Raw genomic sequence first — 16398 nt, forward strand, 5'->3', positions numbered from 1 at the left:
TAATGTTTCTACAGTCCATCTATTTCCAACAAACATATGAAATGGTTTACAGTAAAAGATGTATGTAATAGTACAAATAAAAAGCATGTTTAAAAAAGTAAAGCTGTATGGAAAAAAGAGAGGGACAGTTAATCCTAAACCTGGGCTAATGTGATTTCTGGTATTGAATAGATTTACTTTTGAATTTCCTGAAAGTCAAAGCAAAATTTAAAATATCAAACATTAAAGTTTTTATTAAAGTTTGTTGTTGAAAAACAAACCAGCTACCATTTTTAGGAGGCTCAAACTTTTTCCTGATAGTCATTTTTAAATATATGAAGAGAACATCCACGCAATGACAGTCTTCAATTCCAGTTTTATCGGTGGCTGGGGCCGGGCAGTGCTCCCTGTGGCTCTCCAGTCTCTGCCGGGGGCCGGGGGTTGGGCGCAGGATGGAGGCAGGGCTGGGGGAAGATGCCTCTCGGTGATCCCTCCTGTCGTGCTTCCTCCCTCCTCTGAGGCTAGGGACTCCTGGGGAGAGAGTGCAGCACGGAGACCGCACAGCCGGCCCCATGCACAAAGAGCGCGCCGCCTGCAGAACGGGAGGCCTCCTCCCTGCTTCGTCTTCTGCGCCCCCTCCTGCTCTCTGGATCCTCTGGCTGCTCTGATCATTTTATCTTGGATGAGGGTTCAACTTTTGAATTCCCTAAGACAGTATTTTAACTGACTCCTTACGATAACTTGTTTATTATGGTTTGAAACCGCGCCCACACTGAAAGGGGACCAGTGCTGGCAGAACTTCAGGTACTGGTGAGAGGTTTGTAAAGGGATAGGAGCATCCAAGCCGAGATGAAAAATACACCAAGCCTTCTGCTGACCTTCCGCCGCCAACAGCACCTTCTCTCCTAAGGATGCTCCCTGGCCGCCAGACTTTCTGTGCAGTGCGCAGCCTGTGTTCACTGACAGGAAAGAGCGATTTCAGCGCGTGTCATTCTAAACAATGATTTCTTCTCCGTGTCTATGAAAAAACAAGGTTTTTTTTTCTTTCGGATAAACAAAACAAAAACCCAAAACCAACAGATAATCTAACCTTAATCACAAAGGTGGTCCGAGTTATTTAATAGGTACAGAGTAGAAAGATATGGTTAAGGCTGGGCGCGGTGGCTCACGCCTGTAATCCCAGCTCTTTGGGAGGCCCAGGGGGGCGGATCACCTGAGATCAGGAGTTCAAGACCAGCCTGGCCAACATGGTGAAACCCCACCTCTACTAAAAATACAAAAATTAGCCGGGTGTGGTGGTGCGCGCCTGTAATCTCAGCTACTTAGGAGGCTGAGGCAGGAGAATCACTTGAACCCAGAAGGCGGAGGTTGCAGTGAGCCGAGATCGTGCCATTGCACTTCAGCCTGGGCAACAGAGTGAGACTCCGTCTCAAAAAAAAAAAAAAAAAAAAAAAAAGATATGGTTAAATTTGCACAGCTACACTCTCAAATAAGAACATGATATGTTAATTTGTATATCGTTTTAAAATAGCACTGGCTGTCCGCCAAACACATAAGAGATGGGATTTTCTAGCTTTGTAGTCATCTTCTGTACTGTCTCTGGTCAGCATAGTGGCTTTATGCACGTCTGTATCTCGGCTTTCACTTCTCAGACGGGATTCCCTGCAAGTGGCACCTACTCAGTGAATTATTCTCTGCCGGAAGACCCTGCAGGGCTCGTGCCTGCCCAGGTTGGCTCTTCCCTCACCTCCAGGCATTAGCTCAGTACACCGGGCCACAGTCAGAGCATCCTTGGCCAGCGCAGGCTCCTGTGCAATGTGGGGGGCCGGTATCCCCAGCCCCACACTGAGTTCCCTGCTCACACTTCCTCTGGGCTCCACGGGTGGGCCACACCTGGTTCAGGATCTCCCTAGGCAGCCGTTGCCTCAGGAGAATGCTGGAGGACATTGTTCCCTTTTCCTCCCTCCACTCGGTGCCCCAGGGCTGTGCTGAGGCGCCCGAACCCTTAAGGTGTGGCTGGTGCCAACTGAGACCTGCTGTGAGTACAAGACACCCTGCATTTCAAATATTGGGTACACATAAAGGAATGTGAAATCTCAATCATTTTCATTTTGATTACACATTGAAACGATAGTATTTTGGATACATTGGGATAAATAAAAGATTATTAAAACTAATTTTACCTGCTCCTTTTCAAAGTTTTACATGTAGCTACTAGAAACTTTAACAGTACTCATGTGGCTGGCAGATCTTGCTGTTTGGCAGTGTTGCCGAGAGGGACAGCAGGATGGAGGCAGCCCCCGCAGAGGCAGCTCCCAAAGTCCCCATTTCCAGGTCACCTTCCAGCTCCCAAGGGTGAAGGAGGCCAGGTGGCTCCCCCAGCAGTGCGCCTCCCTGTTCGCCGCGATGCTGACGGGACTGAAAGCACACACAGCAAGTGCGGTGTACGGCTGGCTGAGGGTTCCACGTCTCACAATGCATGTCTTTACCTCTGGTTTTCTGCCACAGACTCTGGATCCCAGGGGTCCAAAGGGAATTGCAAAGGGGAAGAATTCAGTCTTCCTTTTCTCCTCTGTGGCTTCCTGTGGCTGTGTTTGCAACTAGACTGTTCCAGACAGCTCCACAAAAGACAGCTTCCTCCCTGGTTGCTTGCTCACTTATGTGCCCAGTGCCTGGGCCCGGCAGCCACACTTCTGTCTCTGCTGCATTTGTACTTGAGTTTCCTGAACACCCTCTAAGTGGCCAACACTAGTAATGAATGCAGAAACATGAAAGAATATTCTCTCAATACATTTCAGGGTGGGTACTCATCAGATGAACACATTTTCAGTTACTAAGTTAATGACAACAATTGAAGACATTGGAAATTTTTATTCATCTTTGCTTTACAACAGAACCAAAAGCGTCAACTTAAGAATTCATTTTACCTGCTGGTTTCCACAAGCTAGTTATGTGAACCATGTTTTACAAACAATAATAATATTACAACAATAATTATGGAGAAGTTAATTGGATAATAGAGCTTTTCCACAATTCAAGTAGAAACACAGAAGAAACTGGATAATTTTAAGTCCTCTAACTCAAGACATGCTGGTGCAAGCCCGGCCTGCGAGGCCCCATTGCCTGCGTCTCCCGGGGGCCTTAGGAAAGACTGACAGTTCGCGTGCCTCTGGGGAAATATCTACGCTACAGAAAATCTTTAGGTGTTCAGTAGTTCTCTAGAGATTTTAAGTGGTATCACAACAGCCCATCCGGAGAACTTATTTCTAAATAATTTGAAAAACAAACAAGAAACCATTAGGGTTTTCATGCAGAGCAGCCTCCAGAGCAACATTCTCTGAGAGGAAGAGTCGACCAGAGTGAACTCTCCGCAGGGCCTGCTCTGCCCTCCCCTGCCCCGCTCTGCCCTTTGCAGGGCCTGCTGTGCCCTCCCCTGCCCTGCTCTGCCCTCCGCTGCCCTGCAGACACTCTCCCAGGACTATGGGAACCCAAGCTCTCTCCTCTGGGCCAGACAAACAATGCTCAGGCCACACACCTCCTCAGAAAAGGGGGCATGGGTTGCCACATCTTCAGAGAGCTCTGAGTAAACTCCCTGGGCCCAGGGATGCAGGGGAGCCTGGTTGTTGCTGCAGAGCCAGCCTCATGTTCCCCTAAACAACCTTTCTAAACTAGAGATTTCTAGACTAAGACAAAATCAACATGCATTCACACTTTATACTCTACTCCATTTTCAATCCCTTAGATTTAAACTCAGTGTGGAGAATCTGTGATAAGCACCTTCCAAATTCCTCCAGGATCATCTGCTCTGCCAGGCACTTGGAGCAGTGTTCTTTCTCGGCCTCTTCTCCCTGAGCAAGCAAGCAGGCGCATGTGGCCTCCACCACCTCCCAGGAGATGCATGAGGAAGGCCGCCTGTCAGAAACAGAGCAGTTAAAGGCCGCCCAACAGTGCACCGTTTCTACCTACGGTACTATTTATATTCAACAGAACATTGCTTGTCCATGTTATTTTAAAGAACATCATCCACTAAAATCTAACGTTGTCTTCCTCATACTGGAAACTATTAGGCTGGGCACAGTGGTCTGTAATCCCAGCACCTTGGGAGGCCAAGGCAGGAGGATGGTCTGAAGCCAGGAGTTCGAGACCAGCCTGGGCAACAAAGTGAGACCCTTTTTTTTTTTGATACTGAGTCCTGCTCTGTTGCCAGGCTGGAGTGCAATGGCACAATCTCGGCTCACTGCAACCTCCAACTCCCTGGTTCAAGTGATTCTCCTGCCTCAGCCTCCTGAGTAGCTGGGATCACAGGCATGCGCCACCACACCTGGCTAATTTTTGTATTTTTAGTAGAGACAGGGTTTTGCCATGTTGGCCAGGATGGTCTCGATCTCCTGACCTCATGATCTGCCCTCCTCAGCCTCTCAAAGTGTTAGGATTACAGGCGTGAGCCACCACACCCGGCGGAGACCCTGTCTTTAAAAAAAAAAAAAAAAAGAAAGAAAAGAAAAGAAAGAAAGGATTAACTGGTTTTAGAAGAATAACACAGAGGACAAGTAAATCTGTCCGTTTTTGACATGCCTCTCATGGCGGGTTTGAAATTTCCTCAAAATTAGATTCACTGACGAACCCAGAGGATCCCGGGCTACAGTGTCAAGCACGTGGGCCAGGCAGGAAATTGCAGAAGCAGGACTCTTGGCTGAGGCAGGACACGGGGACAAGCCGAGCAGCTTTGCTCTGAGTCCTGTCCACGCTGGGTGTCTGCCTGTCCTCCCCGCAGGCCCACGTGCAGCCAGAGAAGACCAAGGTTCTGAGGACTCGCCTGTCAAACCTTGCGGTCCTGCTGTCAGGACAGCCTTCCCCATCAATGCCGCTTGGAGCGGTGAAAGAGGTTCTGGAAGACAAGTTGAACCGCATCACATAGCGCCAGCTATTCTCCCCACTGAGCTCAGGGGGCAACTGTGGCTTAGCTAGATAGCAACCCAGGTGGCGCTAAGTCGAAAAATTTTCAGGAAAGCTTTATAAAACATTAAAAAGTGTTGGATTATAAAAATAAAGCAAAATGTTGGATTAAAGTCTCTCTATAAAGACAATACACGATGACTTTGGTTGAAGAAGAAAAGATAGGGCTGCCCTTGGGAAAAGAAGGGCTGCTAACACTGCAAGACCAGGCTCCAATGTACAGGCCCCCGCTGGACTCCACAGAACACACATCCTGCTGCAGGCGATGACATTTTCACACATCACTTCATAGACAACGCAGCCAGGTTTTGGTAAATTTTTACTGATAAAGACCTCTGTGGGTCAGCTGGGTGCGGTGGCTTACGCCTGTAATCTCAGCAGTTTGGGATGCAGAGGTGGATGAATCACAGTTCAGGAGTTCGAGACCAATATGGCGAGACCCCATCTCTACAAAAAGTAGAAAAATCAGCCGGATGTGGTGGTGCGTGCCTGTAGTCCCAGCTACTCAGGAGGCTGAGGTGGGAGGATCACCTGAACCTGGGGAGGTTGAGGCTGCGTGAGCTGTGATCGCACCACTGCACTCCAGCCTGAGCAACTGAGTGAAAACCCTGGTCTCAAAAAAAAGACCCCTGTAGGTCATAATCATGAGTATTTCTGATATCTCTCTAACCAAATAAGCATGAATTTGGCTTTGCAAAATATTAATTAATGACATCTGGTAGTTTATCATGATATGACCATTACATTGAACTCAAAGAAGTTTTTTTTAAACAAATGAATGGAATCTAATAGATAGTAAAACTATGACTCAACTTTGAGAACTACTAGGATTACAATGTGGCTTCAAAACTGATAAATGCAAAATTATCCAACTAATCCGGATCCACAACTGCTTAGTAAGGAAAACAATCTGGACCAAGTACAGCTCTTTGCTGCCACTTCCCACGATAAAGGATAGGGAGGTACGCGCTGTCTTTGCTGCGCCGGGTCGTTGTGGCTCTATATTAACGCAAAGGCAGTGTCAGAACTCTGCTAGCCCTGCTGGTGATCCTGGCAGCAGGGCTCTTTTGTCTGGTACAAAACGGGAGTAACTCAGACAGTGAGGATGAGAAGACAAAGAGGACAAAACAGGTTTCTGCAGCGGGGCCTCTAAGGAAACACAGTGGCCACCCAGGATTAGCCCATGGAGGGAGGAACGGCTTCCCTCTGCCCCCAAACACACGCCCGCCCCTGCAGGCTCACACATTCTTTCCAGTGTATAAATTGTCCTTAATTCTCCTCTCAAATTAACCTCTGTTCCCTCTATTAGCAGAGGTTAGTTCAAAGTACCTACCTATCATGACTGAATCTTGGAAGTCCTGAAAATTTCGTTGGTGGCAGGTAATGGCTGCCTTCCAAACCTCCAGTCTGCATGTAGTTTGGCACGCTCATTAGTGTCTTTCGTTCTGGGCTTTCTTCACAATTTTCGCAACCAATGCATTTGCAAATAGAAGAACACATAATTTGGGCCTGGTAATATAAAATGCTTCAATAAAATTAGGTTGTCTCACAAGTCATCAAAAACTGACAAATTCTATTTGGACCTTAAATAATTCTTCGCGTATATTTGCCCATGACAGAGAGTGTGTGTGTGTCTGTGTGTGTTGAGTGTGAATGTGTGGGTGAGAGCATGTGTTGAACATGAGTGTATGAGTATGTGTGGGGTGTGTGTGTGTTGAGCGTGAATGTGTAAGAGTGTGTGTGTGTTGAGCATGTATATGAGTGTGTGTGGGGTATGTGTGTGTCGAGTGTGCTTGTGTGTGCATGAGTGTATGTGGGGTTTGGGTATGTGAGTGTGTGTATATGTGTGAGTGAATGTGAATGTGTGTGTGACTGTGTGTGTTTGAATGTGTGCGTTTGAGAGTGTGTGTGTGTGTGTGACCTGCAGTTTTCATCACGTGCTGCTGTTGTGGAGATGCCGTAGTCCTGCTGCTGACAGAGTGGAGGCCGAGTGTATGGGTGTGAGTCCCAAGCAGAGAGAGGGTGTTGCTCTCCCTTCTCTACCCGGGAGCCAGCAGGCTGCTTCTTTGACTTGTTTTGAAGAAAGCCTGCCTTAGCTGATTATAAAACTCTAGCTTATGGTTCTCTTTCAGCATGTGAGGCTATTATGCTGGTTCTATGGGTGCAGAGAATGTACAAGAGAGTAGAATTCGAAACCTGCCTGAGAGCAGGCCTGTGGCTGGGAGCTGTCAGGGGAGACCTCTCCTGCTGCCTTGTGGGTGGGTTTTGTTTCAAGCTTTTCCTGGCAATGTGATGCTCAGGGGGCCGGTATGTCCCATCTGTACCCAGCAAGCCCCCTCTTGCCCCCTCATGCCAAATTCTTGCTCATGTGGGCCCCAGGGGCTGACCGAGAGCTGGCACTGCCAATCACTATGGTTTTTGGCTTTCTCTTTCCTTCAGCCCCCCGGGGATTTCCCTCTGTTCTTTCCAGCTGAGAGATGCATCTTCAGGGGGATGCGTTCTGTTTCATCTGCACCTCTGGGTGTTTTGAAGCAGGAGGCTTTTCAGAGTTTCTAGTCTACACGAATGCCAGAGACTAAAGGGCAGTGCTATCCCTTTCCTCTGAGCCTGCACATTCTGTGGGCTGTGCCCAGCACAGGCTCTGCCTTGGGGAAGTGGGCTGAGCCACAGTTCCATGGCAGCCAGTGAAGGTGTTTTGCAGGACAGAGGAGCTGCTGTGGGTGCGATTGGAAGTGGTTCCTCGGGGGTGATGTCAGTCCCGTCTCAACTGTGCATCTCTGTCGTGTTTTGACTGTGTTTTCCACATCCGAGCTGGGGAGTGTGGGGTCCACTTTCCCAGGTCTTTCAGTGCATGTCTCCAGAATCAGGTGGACTGTTCTCAAGCCCAACCCTCTGTGACAGACAGCCTTTGAAAAGTATAATTCACAGGAACCCCCAAAAGACCTCAAGCAAACCAAAACAGAGGTTTGTAAGGAAGGTATGCTCGGCTGTTCCCCTGATAGGGCCTAAGGGTTCCCTCACTTTCTCTTTCCTCCTTTCCCTCAACACAAAGGAAAAGAGAAATAGCAAAGAGAGGTGAAACAGCGACAGCACTGAAGGGGAAAGTGGGTCCTCATTAATCTTTGGGAAAAGAAAAATCTTTTGTCCAGGCCGTGATCTGCAGCTTGCTTTGTTAGCCTCTCTCCATTGGCTTAGGCTGGCTGTCCATTCTGGTCTCTGATAGGGCTGTGAGCCAGGGAGGAGCTACCCTTGGTCAAAGCACCAGGTGAATGGATGTCTGGGGACAAGCGCCACAGGGACTTGGAACTGACTGAGACTTTGAGGCCAAACTGTCCCCCACGGCCCACCTAGAGCACCTGGGCTTTGCTCAGGGAGGAAGAGGCGCGGCTGCCCTCCGGGAGCTTCCACCCTGTTGGAGGACCAGCGTGGATCAGTGGCCGCAGAGGGACAAAGCCACGCAGAGGGCACCCTCACTGGGTACTCAGGGCTGGGCTCAGGGGAAGCAACATGCTCCAAAAGGAGCCCTCAGCAAATTGACCTGGTTCACAAAGCTCAGCTGTATTTGGGAAATTAATTCAGATTAATGTAAGTGTCCTTCTAGAAACTCTGGAAGAAAAAAATAATTATATTTATCTTTTTAAATTACAGCAAAGTTTTTTTAACCACAAAAGTTACTCAACATATTTACCTGTGTTTTTTGTTAGTGAGTTAGGGAGCTGGGCACTAACCTCATAGCACTCGCAGTAATTCTTCAGGCAGCCTGACCTCCTGCAGTTGCACCCTTTGTTGTGCCAGGGCTTGACATTGCCCAATTGGCCCTTCCCAATTTTTGGCTGGAAAGCTTCTGGATTTCTACCAAGACATGCCTAGGGTAGAACGGGAAGCTCCATCAGGATGGATTTTATCATTTAAAACTCAGCTCAATGAAGGGCATCTCATTTGAATCTGATTGTTGTAAAAGATGCCACAATAAACAGAGTCTCTTGACATGGTTCAGAAGGTGCAGCCCCTTCTTGTTTGATTTCAATTTGTTTCCATACACAAAAAGATATATTGTAGCTAAGGTTTCTTCATGTTTTGTTTTCTGAGTTTCCAAGTCTTACATATTTACTGTAAAAAAATAATAGATGGTAAAGATGCAAAGAAAATCATTATTTCCGTGTGGACACATTTCCATCCAGCATTTCTGGGGCCCTCTTTCCTAAGATGGTTGAGACCGTGGACCATACTAGCAGCTCACACTGCCTGATCACAACTCAACACACCATGTGCCAGGCTTCTTTCCATGGGATTTATATATACATGCCCTCTCATTTAATCCTCAGCAACTAACGTATGATTGTTTTATATCCGGAGAAACCCAGGCACCGAGAGGTTAAATAACTGCTGGTAAGTGGCGAGATCCTGATTCAAAGTCCCTGTGCTGACTTCAAAGCAGGTCTCAACCGCTGGGCCATGCCTTTCTCAAGCAATACACACGATATGTTATCCAGGTCTATTTGTTGTCCCTTTTTAATCTATCTATACACACAAATACATACATATCTTTACATACAAAACGATTCAATGCTCTTTGTAAAAATTCAAATACAGAGGTCACAGTGGAAGTCCGTGGCCTCCGTTCCGCCTCCTGGGGTTGACATTTGGAATCGGTGCTGTCCAGCAGCACGGCCCCTAGCACAGGGCCATCGCTGCAGAATGTGCTGCTGGACAGCCCCAGCCTGCGGTGCGCGGCTTTAGGCATTTTCACGGATCACTGAAGTGTGACAGGCAGTGGAGGCACACATCTGCAGCTGTGGCATGATGATCTTGTGCATGTGTGCACACCTGTGTACCTGCTACCAAGGTCAAGTTAGAGGACAGGTGGCCCCACAGGTTGCCTTGTGACTCCTCCTCAGCGGTGCACCCCCGCGGGGAATGCTCTTCAGACATAGAGGGCTTTAGGTTTGCCTATGCTGGTGCCTCAGGTAAGTGGAATCCCACAGCTTGTACTCCCGTGTCGGCTGCCTCCCTCAGATAACAACTAGGAGGTCCGTCCGCACTGCTGCGCTTAGCTGTAGCTCCTGCTTTTCATCAATGCATCAATTCATCCATTCTACCACGGATGGACATTTGGGCTGTTTCCAGTGCCTGGCTACTCTGAATGAAGCTGCTGTGAACATTCCCGTACAAGTCTCCCAGTGGACATTGGTGCTTGCTTCTATTGGCTATATTTGTAGGAAGGAAATGGCTGGATCATAGCATATACAAAGGTTTAGTTTTGGTAGCTATTGTCAAACAGTTTCCTGAAGTGGTTGTGCCCCTTTATATGCCTATCAGCAATGTATGAAAATTCCAACCCTTTTTGTTTTTACAGTTTTAACTGTAGATACTATTCTTTATCCCTAAATAAAATGTACTAAAGTTTACATGCGTGACAATTTTCTTCTGTCCTATGGCTCTGGCTATATCAAAATTGGTAAGATATTTCAAGTCATTTATCCATAATTCAAGAGGAGAATTAAATTATTTTAGAAAACAATGCAGAGAGCAGCCACACCCTTATAATTGTGTTCTATTTGCACAGGACAATCTCAGGTCTACAGTCAATGGCTCTCAATTTCCCTTCGGGAATGAGTGGGCACCGGAAGTGTCTCCCTGGAGTAGGTTGACAGCCTTGAGCCTAACTGTCCCTCCCTTATCCCTGATTATCTTTTGTGCCTAAAGAAAGGGATAAAAGCTGCAAGCTCCTGTGTTTAGCCTTCAGCAGAGTGGCCATCGGGGCCATCAAAGTAACCTTTTGTGTCTCTGGGAAAACCTAGATTCTTCTCTTTTTCTGGAAGCTGAGGGGTGAAATTTAAATTGTTAAATTTTACAATTGAAAATGTAGGCTGCCTGATCACTTTCCCCTAGCCTTCTCACACAGTGGACTGTCTACACCTTTGCGGCTACACTGCTCCAGCTCATGCTTATCTGCTATGTAAGATGACCCCAAATGTCTAAACTCCAAGATAAAGTGGACATTCGCATGTTCTTGAATCAGAACCTTCCTAGACTGCTGCATCTCTGAAGCCTTCCCACATAATAAAAGGGAAAAGGCCTTTCTCTGCCTACCACTTTTACAACAGCCGCTTGTCGTGGTTCAATACCCCCACCGGCAGGAATCAAGTTGTATTCAATGTAAATTCTTCAAAACTGTGGGTTTTTTCCAATGAGGAATCTCTGAAGGTGATTTTATGAACATCTCAAACAGTTTGAAATGCTTTTAAAATGCATACATTTAATGGACATTTATTACCTTAATGGCTTTAAACCGTTCAATATCATGATGCAAGTTGTTGCAACAATTATTACAATTGCAGTTGTTGCAAAAGTCCCCACTGGCAAAGCAGTCACAGTACCTGTGAAGGAAAGGACAGAGTGAGTGGCAGGCACAGACGGCACAGTGAGTAGTGAAAAGAAGAGCACACACGTGTAAGGAAAGAGCGGGCAGTGTGCTGCAGTCAGAACACTGAACACTTTCATAGACGGCTCAGACTCCTTTTATATGAGAACTAGATCAACTAGGATAATGCTCACCAGTGACTAACACAGAAGGGAGTAAAACTAGTTAAAACCATTTGTTTCATAATATAGGATTTTGCAAAGCAAAACAATTTCCTGTCAAATCCATTGCATCAATCAATCCTCCCTGGCCCCTAATTGCCCTCCGCCATTTTCCCAGGAGCGCAATAAGTTTGGTGGGCAGAAACATCAAGTAATGAAGAGCTGTCCCCATCAACTTCCCCAGTCCATCCAACATGACTGAAGGTGTGTTCACTTCTTCACCAGACCTTGACTTTGAGTGAAAACTAATGGGACCCAGAGGTGGAACCTGGCCTAGGCCTTAACTCGCTTTCATTCTGTGAGGGGGAAGTGAATGGCAGAGGAAAGGAATGGATGAGGCGGCTGCAGTCACACCTCTTGGTTGTAATGCGAGGGTTGTTCGAGAATCCTGAGTCTAGTGAAGCCCTTGGAGTGCACACCACCATGCCCTGTGACTCCTGGGGCCACACAGGTGGGTGGCAGTGCTGTGGATTGGCTCTGAGGGCTTCCTGGGAGAGCCGCCAGTGCTGGCAGCCAGTCCCCCTCCCAAGGTCTTGTAAGACGCCTGCTCCTGCATTGTAAGGCAGAGAGGTGTTTACAGGCACGCGCTTTACCCTTACCGGGATGGGCAAGGGCGACGCTCTCCTTAACTCATGTGAAAATGTAGCATCAAGGCAAGGACTCCTACTGTGCCACCTATGACCCACACCCCAGAGAGCCACCCCATGGCTTCCACCTGTGACCAGAGAAGACCCCTGTCGCTGTCTTCTGTGCATGGTTCATTGAAAAGAGCTTCCAACTCGTTTTCCACATCGGCTCTGCCGCCTTCTCCCCATGTGCCAGTCAGCTTTGCAAGCTGTAGAGTGGGAATCGTGGTGCTCAGCCTCCCAGTCCCAAAGCGCTGCTGAGGGAAACCCTGGGCGTGTGAAACTTCCCATAGTGCTGCAGGAACATGGCGAGGGCCGTGCAGGAGACCAGAGGTCTGCAGAAACCTCTCTGGGGCAGAATTCCCAAACACAATTCTTTTCATAATTATTATTTTAATATTTTAAAATAATATTTTAATGTCAAGTCAACAGGAAAGTAAAGAGGATCATTAGAGGCCAAAAAGACAAGAAATTGTGAACCCAGAGAGGCGAGTTCTGCAGCAGCTAAGTGCTGCCCTGGGGCATCTGCCAGTCCCTAGGGACCAGGAGCTTGGGTTCCAATGTGCAGCAGACAGGAGACAAAGTCTGGGCATCAGACCAGAGACCCCTCATAAAGTGTGGATCCCTGAAAGGCGAGCTCCCCAAGGAGTGAATTATTAGAGACAACTCCACTCCACAACAGGGGAGAGGAGAGACACATCCCCTGCAGGGAGAAAGGGGAACTATAGAGGTCTCTCCTGAGCCTGCAAGCCACGCAGATGGAAAGAAGGGAAAGGGGACAGTGACAGAAGATTTGGACACCAGATAGCAGAGGGGCGAGAGAACTGGCGTGGCAGGCTCAAGAATGCTGAACCTGAGGTCAGCAGGAAAGAGCTGGGAAGGAGCTTCGGAAGGCTCTGGAATGGGCAGCACCAGGGTCCTCCAAGGGAGAGCAAAGCCAGGTGAGATAAGAAGAGAACCAGGGGGAATCTCTGCAGGAAGGCATGAGTCCCCAGATGACTCCTCCTTCCTAAGCAGCTGGGACCCCCCTGCCACCGTGGCAGAGACTAAAAGTGACTCTCTTGGAGCAAAACCATTGGGCGTGGGATATGATAATGAACAAATCCGAGAAAAGTGATTGTTGAGACCCCTAGGTTTCTTCTACTCAGCTTCTAGCATTCTAGCAGGAGACTAGAAAAGCCTCCTCTGAGGACTCTGACCAGCCCAGGAGGAAATATCTAGAATTTGACATTGAGCTTTCCCAATAAAATAGCTAAGTGACCACCCTGTGGTGAAGCTACAGTGACCAAGCCCTCAGCAGTGCACCTGCAGGCCCAGTCAGCCCACACCTCAGCTACAACCCCCAGACAACCCACTCCTCAGCTACAGCCCCCCGGTCAGCCCACCCCTCACCTGCAGCCCCCAGTCAGCCCACGCCTCACCTATAGCCCCCAGTCAGCCCACACCTCATTCTTAAGTATGAGCAGAGTGACGCCCAGGGATCCACAGACACGTTAAGAAATCTTCCAGAGTATGAAAGACAGGGGCCCAGAGAAATGGACCATGCATGGAAAAGAAAACTAGGAGGAAAGTGGTATCAACAGCCTTAGAGAGACTAAGAAAAGTTATTGATCGATGAAACAGGAAAATAATTCTTATTAAAAATCTCAGGATATGAAAAAAGATATTTTAGGAAGCAAAAAAGTAATCACAGTGATGAAAGACCTAGAAGGTATGAAAACTAGAACTAATCAGAGGAGAAAGCAACAGTGGGCCAGACTAGAAAATCCAACATTTATATAGTAAGAATTTCAGAAATACTGAATATTAAGAATGAAGGGGATACAATAATTCCAGAACATTTCCCAGAACTAAAGCCCATGAGTTTCTGAAGGGAAAGGACCTGCCTTGGGCTCTGCACAGTAGCTAGGAAAGAGACTGGAACCAAGACAGCATGAGCACATTCTGCAGCACTGGGAATAAGAGATGATCCTCTACGGTTCTAGAAAGTATAAAACAGTTTTCATACAGAGGATCAAGAAAAACAATGATGTTAAAATTCCACTAGCAACATTGGAAGCTAGAAGAAATGCAGTAAGGCCTTCAAAAGTCCAAAGAAAAACCATTTCCAACCTGAAGTTATACTCCCAATCTAAATTATCATCTAAGCATGAGGATAGACTAAGACATTTTTAGACACGTAAGGTCTGAAGAAATTACATCCCATGTACTCTTCCTCATGGAAGCTACTGGAGAAGGCACTGCACCAAAATGAGGCCGTGAATCCCACAAGGAAGATGCGGGCTCCAGGAGTCAGGAGCCCAAACATGACAAAGAAGCTGGTGAACCCTTTAGCATGATAGTAGAGGGGAGTCCAAGACGGGAGCTGCACGCAGGCCTGGAAACCAGCCCCTCCATGGCAGGCCAGGCCAGGCAGCTCAGGAAAAGCCTTCATGACAGGACTGACAGTGCCCCCACTTCTGGGCATGTTGAGAAGACCGTTACACAACCAGAGGAGAGGTTAGTGTTATGTTAGTGTTGTGTGCATAGAAGACTAAGTACTGGGTATGAACAGAAAGGGAAAGGTAAAGAAGTTCAGGAAAGGATAATTCATGAAGGCTCAGCAGGGACCAGAGTTTTCATCGTCATAAAAATGTAAAGACTCAATGCTAATCTAACCAAGTCTATCTCATGTCTGGGTGTGGGAAATGTGTGTGTTGGTAGGGGTTGGTGTGTGAGTGGGAGAGGAAATAAAGCTAAATCCACATTTCCCACAGTACAAAAACAATAGATCACACCAAACTGAAAAGCCGAGGAGTAATTCAGACCTGTTATTTAGACTTATGGAAGCAAATATTAGAAGATTCCGTTAGAAGAGTTGAAAGTTCCTGGGGGGCAGAAAATAAGGAACAATTGTCAGGGTACTACTATGTTTTGTCATGAGCCTGGTACAATTATGTGGCTCTCTAAATTATATGTGTATGTGATTTGGATAAAAATAATAAACTGAGAGTAAGACAGAATAAAAGATAAAGAAATTAGTCTAGATGCAGCACAGAAGACAGATTGCAAATATACAAGAGAGGTTAAGAGAAACAGTCAAGAGTTAGAAAGGCTAACGTGTCTGTCTGGTGAGCATTACGGAAGGAGAGAGGAGAGAAAATGGGGGAGAGGCATCTTTGGAGTGAGGATATCCGTGAGTTTTCCGGAACTGATGATAACTGTGGATGCTCAGATTTAGGAAACCTAATGAACTCTAAGAAAGACAAACAAAAAGAAAAACCAAAGACAAAAAGAAAATCTCAAATGCACTAGGGAAGAAAGATACATTACCTAGACTTGCATCTGACTGCTTGTTAGAAATAATGGGAAACAGCAGACTGTTTTCAAAGCATTGGCAGAAAAAACCTGACAACCTAGAATTGCATACCCAGTAAAAGTATGTTTACTCACCAAGGTCCAGGCTAGGCACACTTCTTTTTTTCACTGTACACTCTTTTGCTGACTGATTTTATTAACTCTTGCCCTTTTAATCTTTTGAAGATTTTAAAATCTGTTTTCACCAAACCTGCTCTCTCTCCCACACTCCAGACCCTAAAATCCTTATTGTTTTATTTCCCAAACATAATGAAAGGGTGGGCTGTCCACATGTGCTCTTATCATTCCTCATCTCCCATTCATTCTTTAACCTTTGCGTTCAGATTTCCTCCTCCTGCCCACAGACTCTCAAAGGCAATCAACCAGCTCCTGGAAAACCCAGGGCTCTCTTCACTGTTCTTGAGAGCTTTAGACCCTACTGTGTTCCAGAACCACATCCCAGCTTCCAGTCAGAAATCTCTATCTTCAATTCAGTGTGTCCACCCCTCCACCCACGGTCTTCATCTGCAACCCTCGTGCTGCTCCAGCCACTCTCTCCTCCTGTGCTTGCTCTCCATCCATGGTGTTACCATCTGCCCAATAACACAGCCCCTGTGTTGGTTCTGACAATTACCTTGCTCTGTTTCCCCACATCCAAGGGTTGCCAAATCTACTGATTCTGGCTCAGAAATGTCTTTTATTAACTTTATTTTTGATAAATGTAAATCATATTTATTGTGGAATTTTTAAAAATACAAATAAGTAAAAAGAAACAAATTACATCCAATCTGAATCTCATTCCCTAGAGATGATCATTTGATGAATATATTTCAGACTTTTTCTGTAAAACTATACATACTGAAATAAGTATATGTTGTTTGGTTACAGATTATATGTAAACAAAAAGAAGATCATA

General features: G+C 46.7%; 1 protein-coding gene across 10 annotated transcripts in view; it reads right to left on the reverse strand.

Annotated features, from left to right (window-relative positions):
• Positions 1 to 206: 206 nt before the first annotated feature.
• Positions 207 to 16398, reverse strand: part of TESMIN (testis expressed metallothionein like protein) — a 46769-nt gene continuing 30577 nt past the window's right edge. For 3 of the 10 annotated variants that reach the window (XM_063784222.1, XM_063784224.1, XM_054662472.2), the window contains 5 exons: positions 11213 to 11315; positions 8664 to 8801; positions 6269 to 6444; positions 3757 to 3891; positions 2064 to 2727 (listed from right to left, as the gene is read on the reverse strand). In XM_063784222.1, the coding sequence (XP_063640292.1) occupies positions 2637 to 2727; positions 3757 to 3891; positions 6269 to 6444; positions 8664 to 8801; positions 11213 to 11315 (643 nt within the window). In that variant the 3' untranslated portion in view covers positions 2064 to 2636. Of the gene's footprint in view, positions 998 to 2063; positions 2728 to 2830; positions 3246 to 3607; positions 3892 to 6268; positions 6445 to 8663; positions 8802 to 11212; positions 11316 to 16398 lie in introns of those variants that run through there. The other 7 variants (XR_010147578.1, XR_010147577.1, XM_063784223.1 and 4 more) reach the window with 6 other exon arrangements.

Source organism: Pan troglodytes, chromosome 9, assembly GCF_028858775.2.
Source record: "Pan troglodytes isolate AG18354 chromosome 9, NHGRI_mPanTro3-v2.0_pri, whole genome shotgun sequence".
Lineage (NCBI taxonomy): Eukaryota > Metazoa > Chordata > Mammalia > Primates > Hominidae > Pan > Pan troglodytes.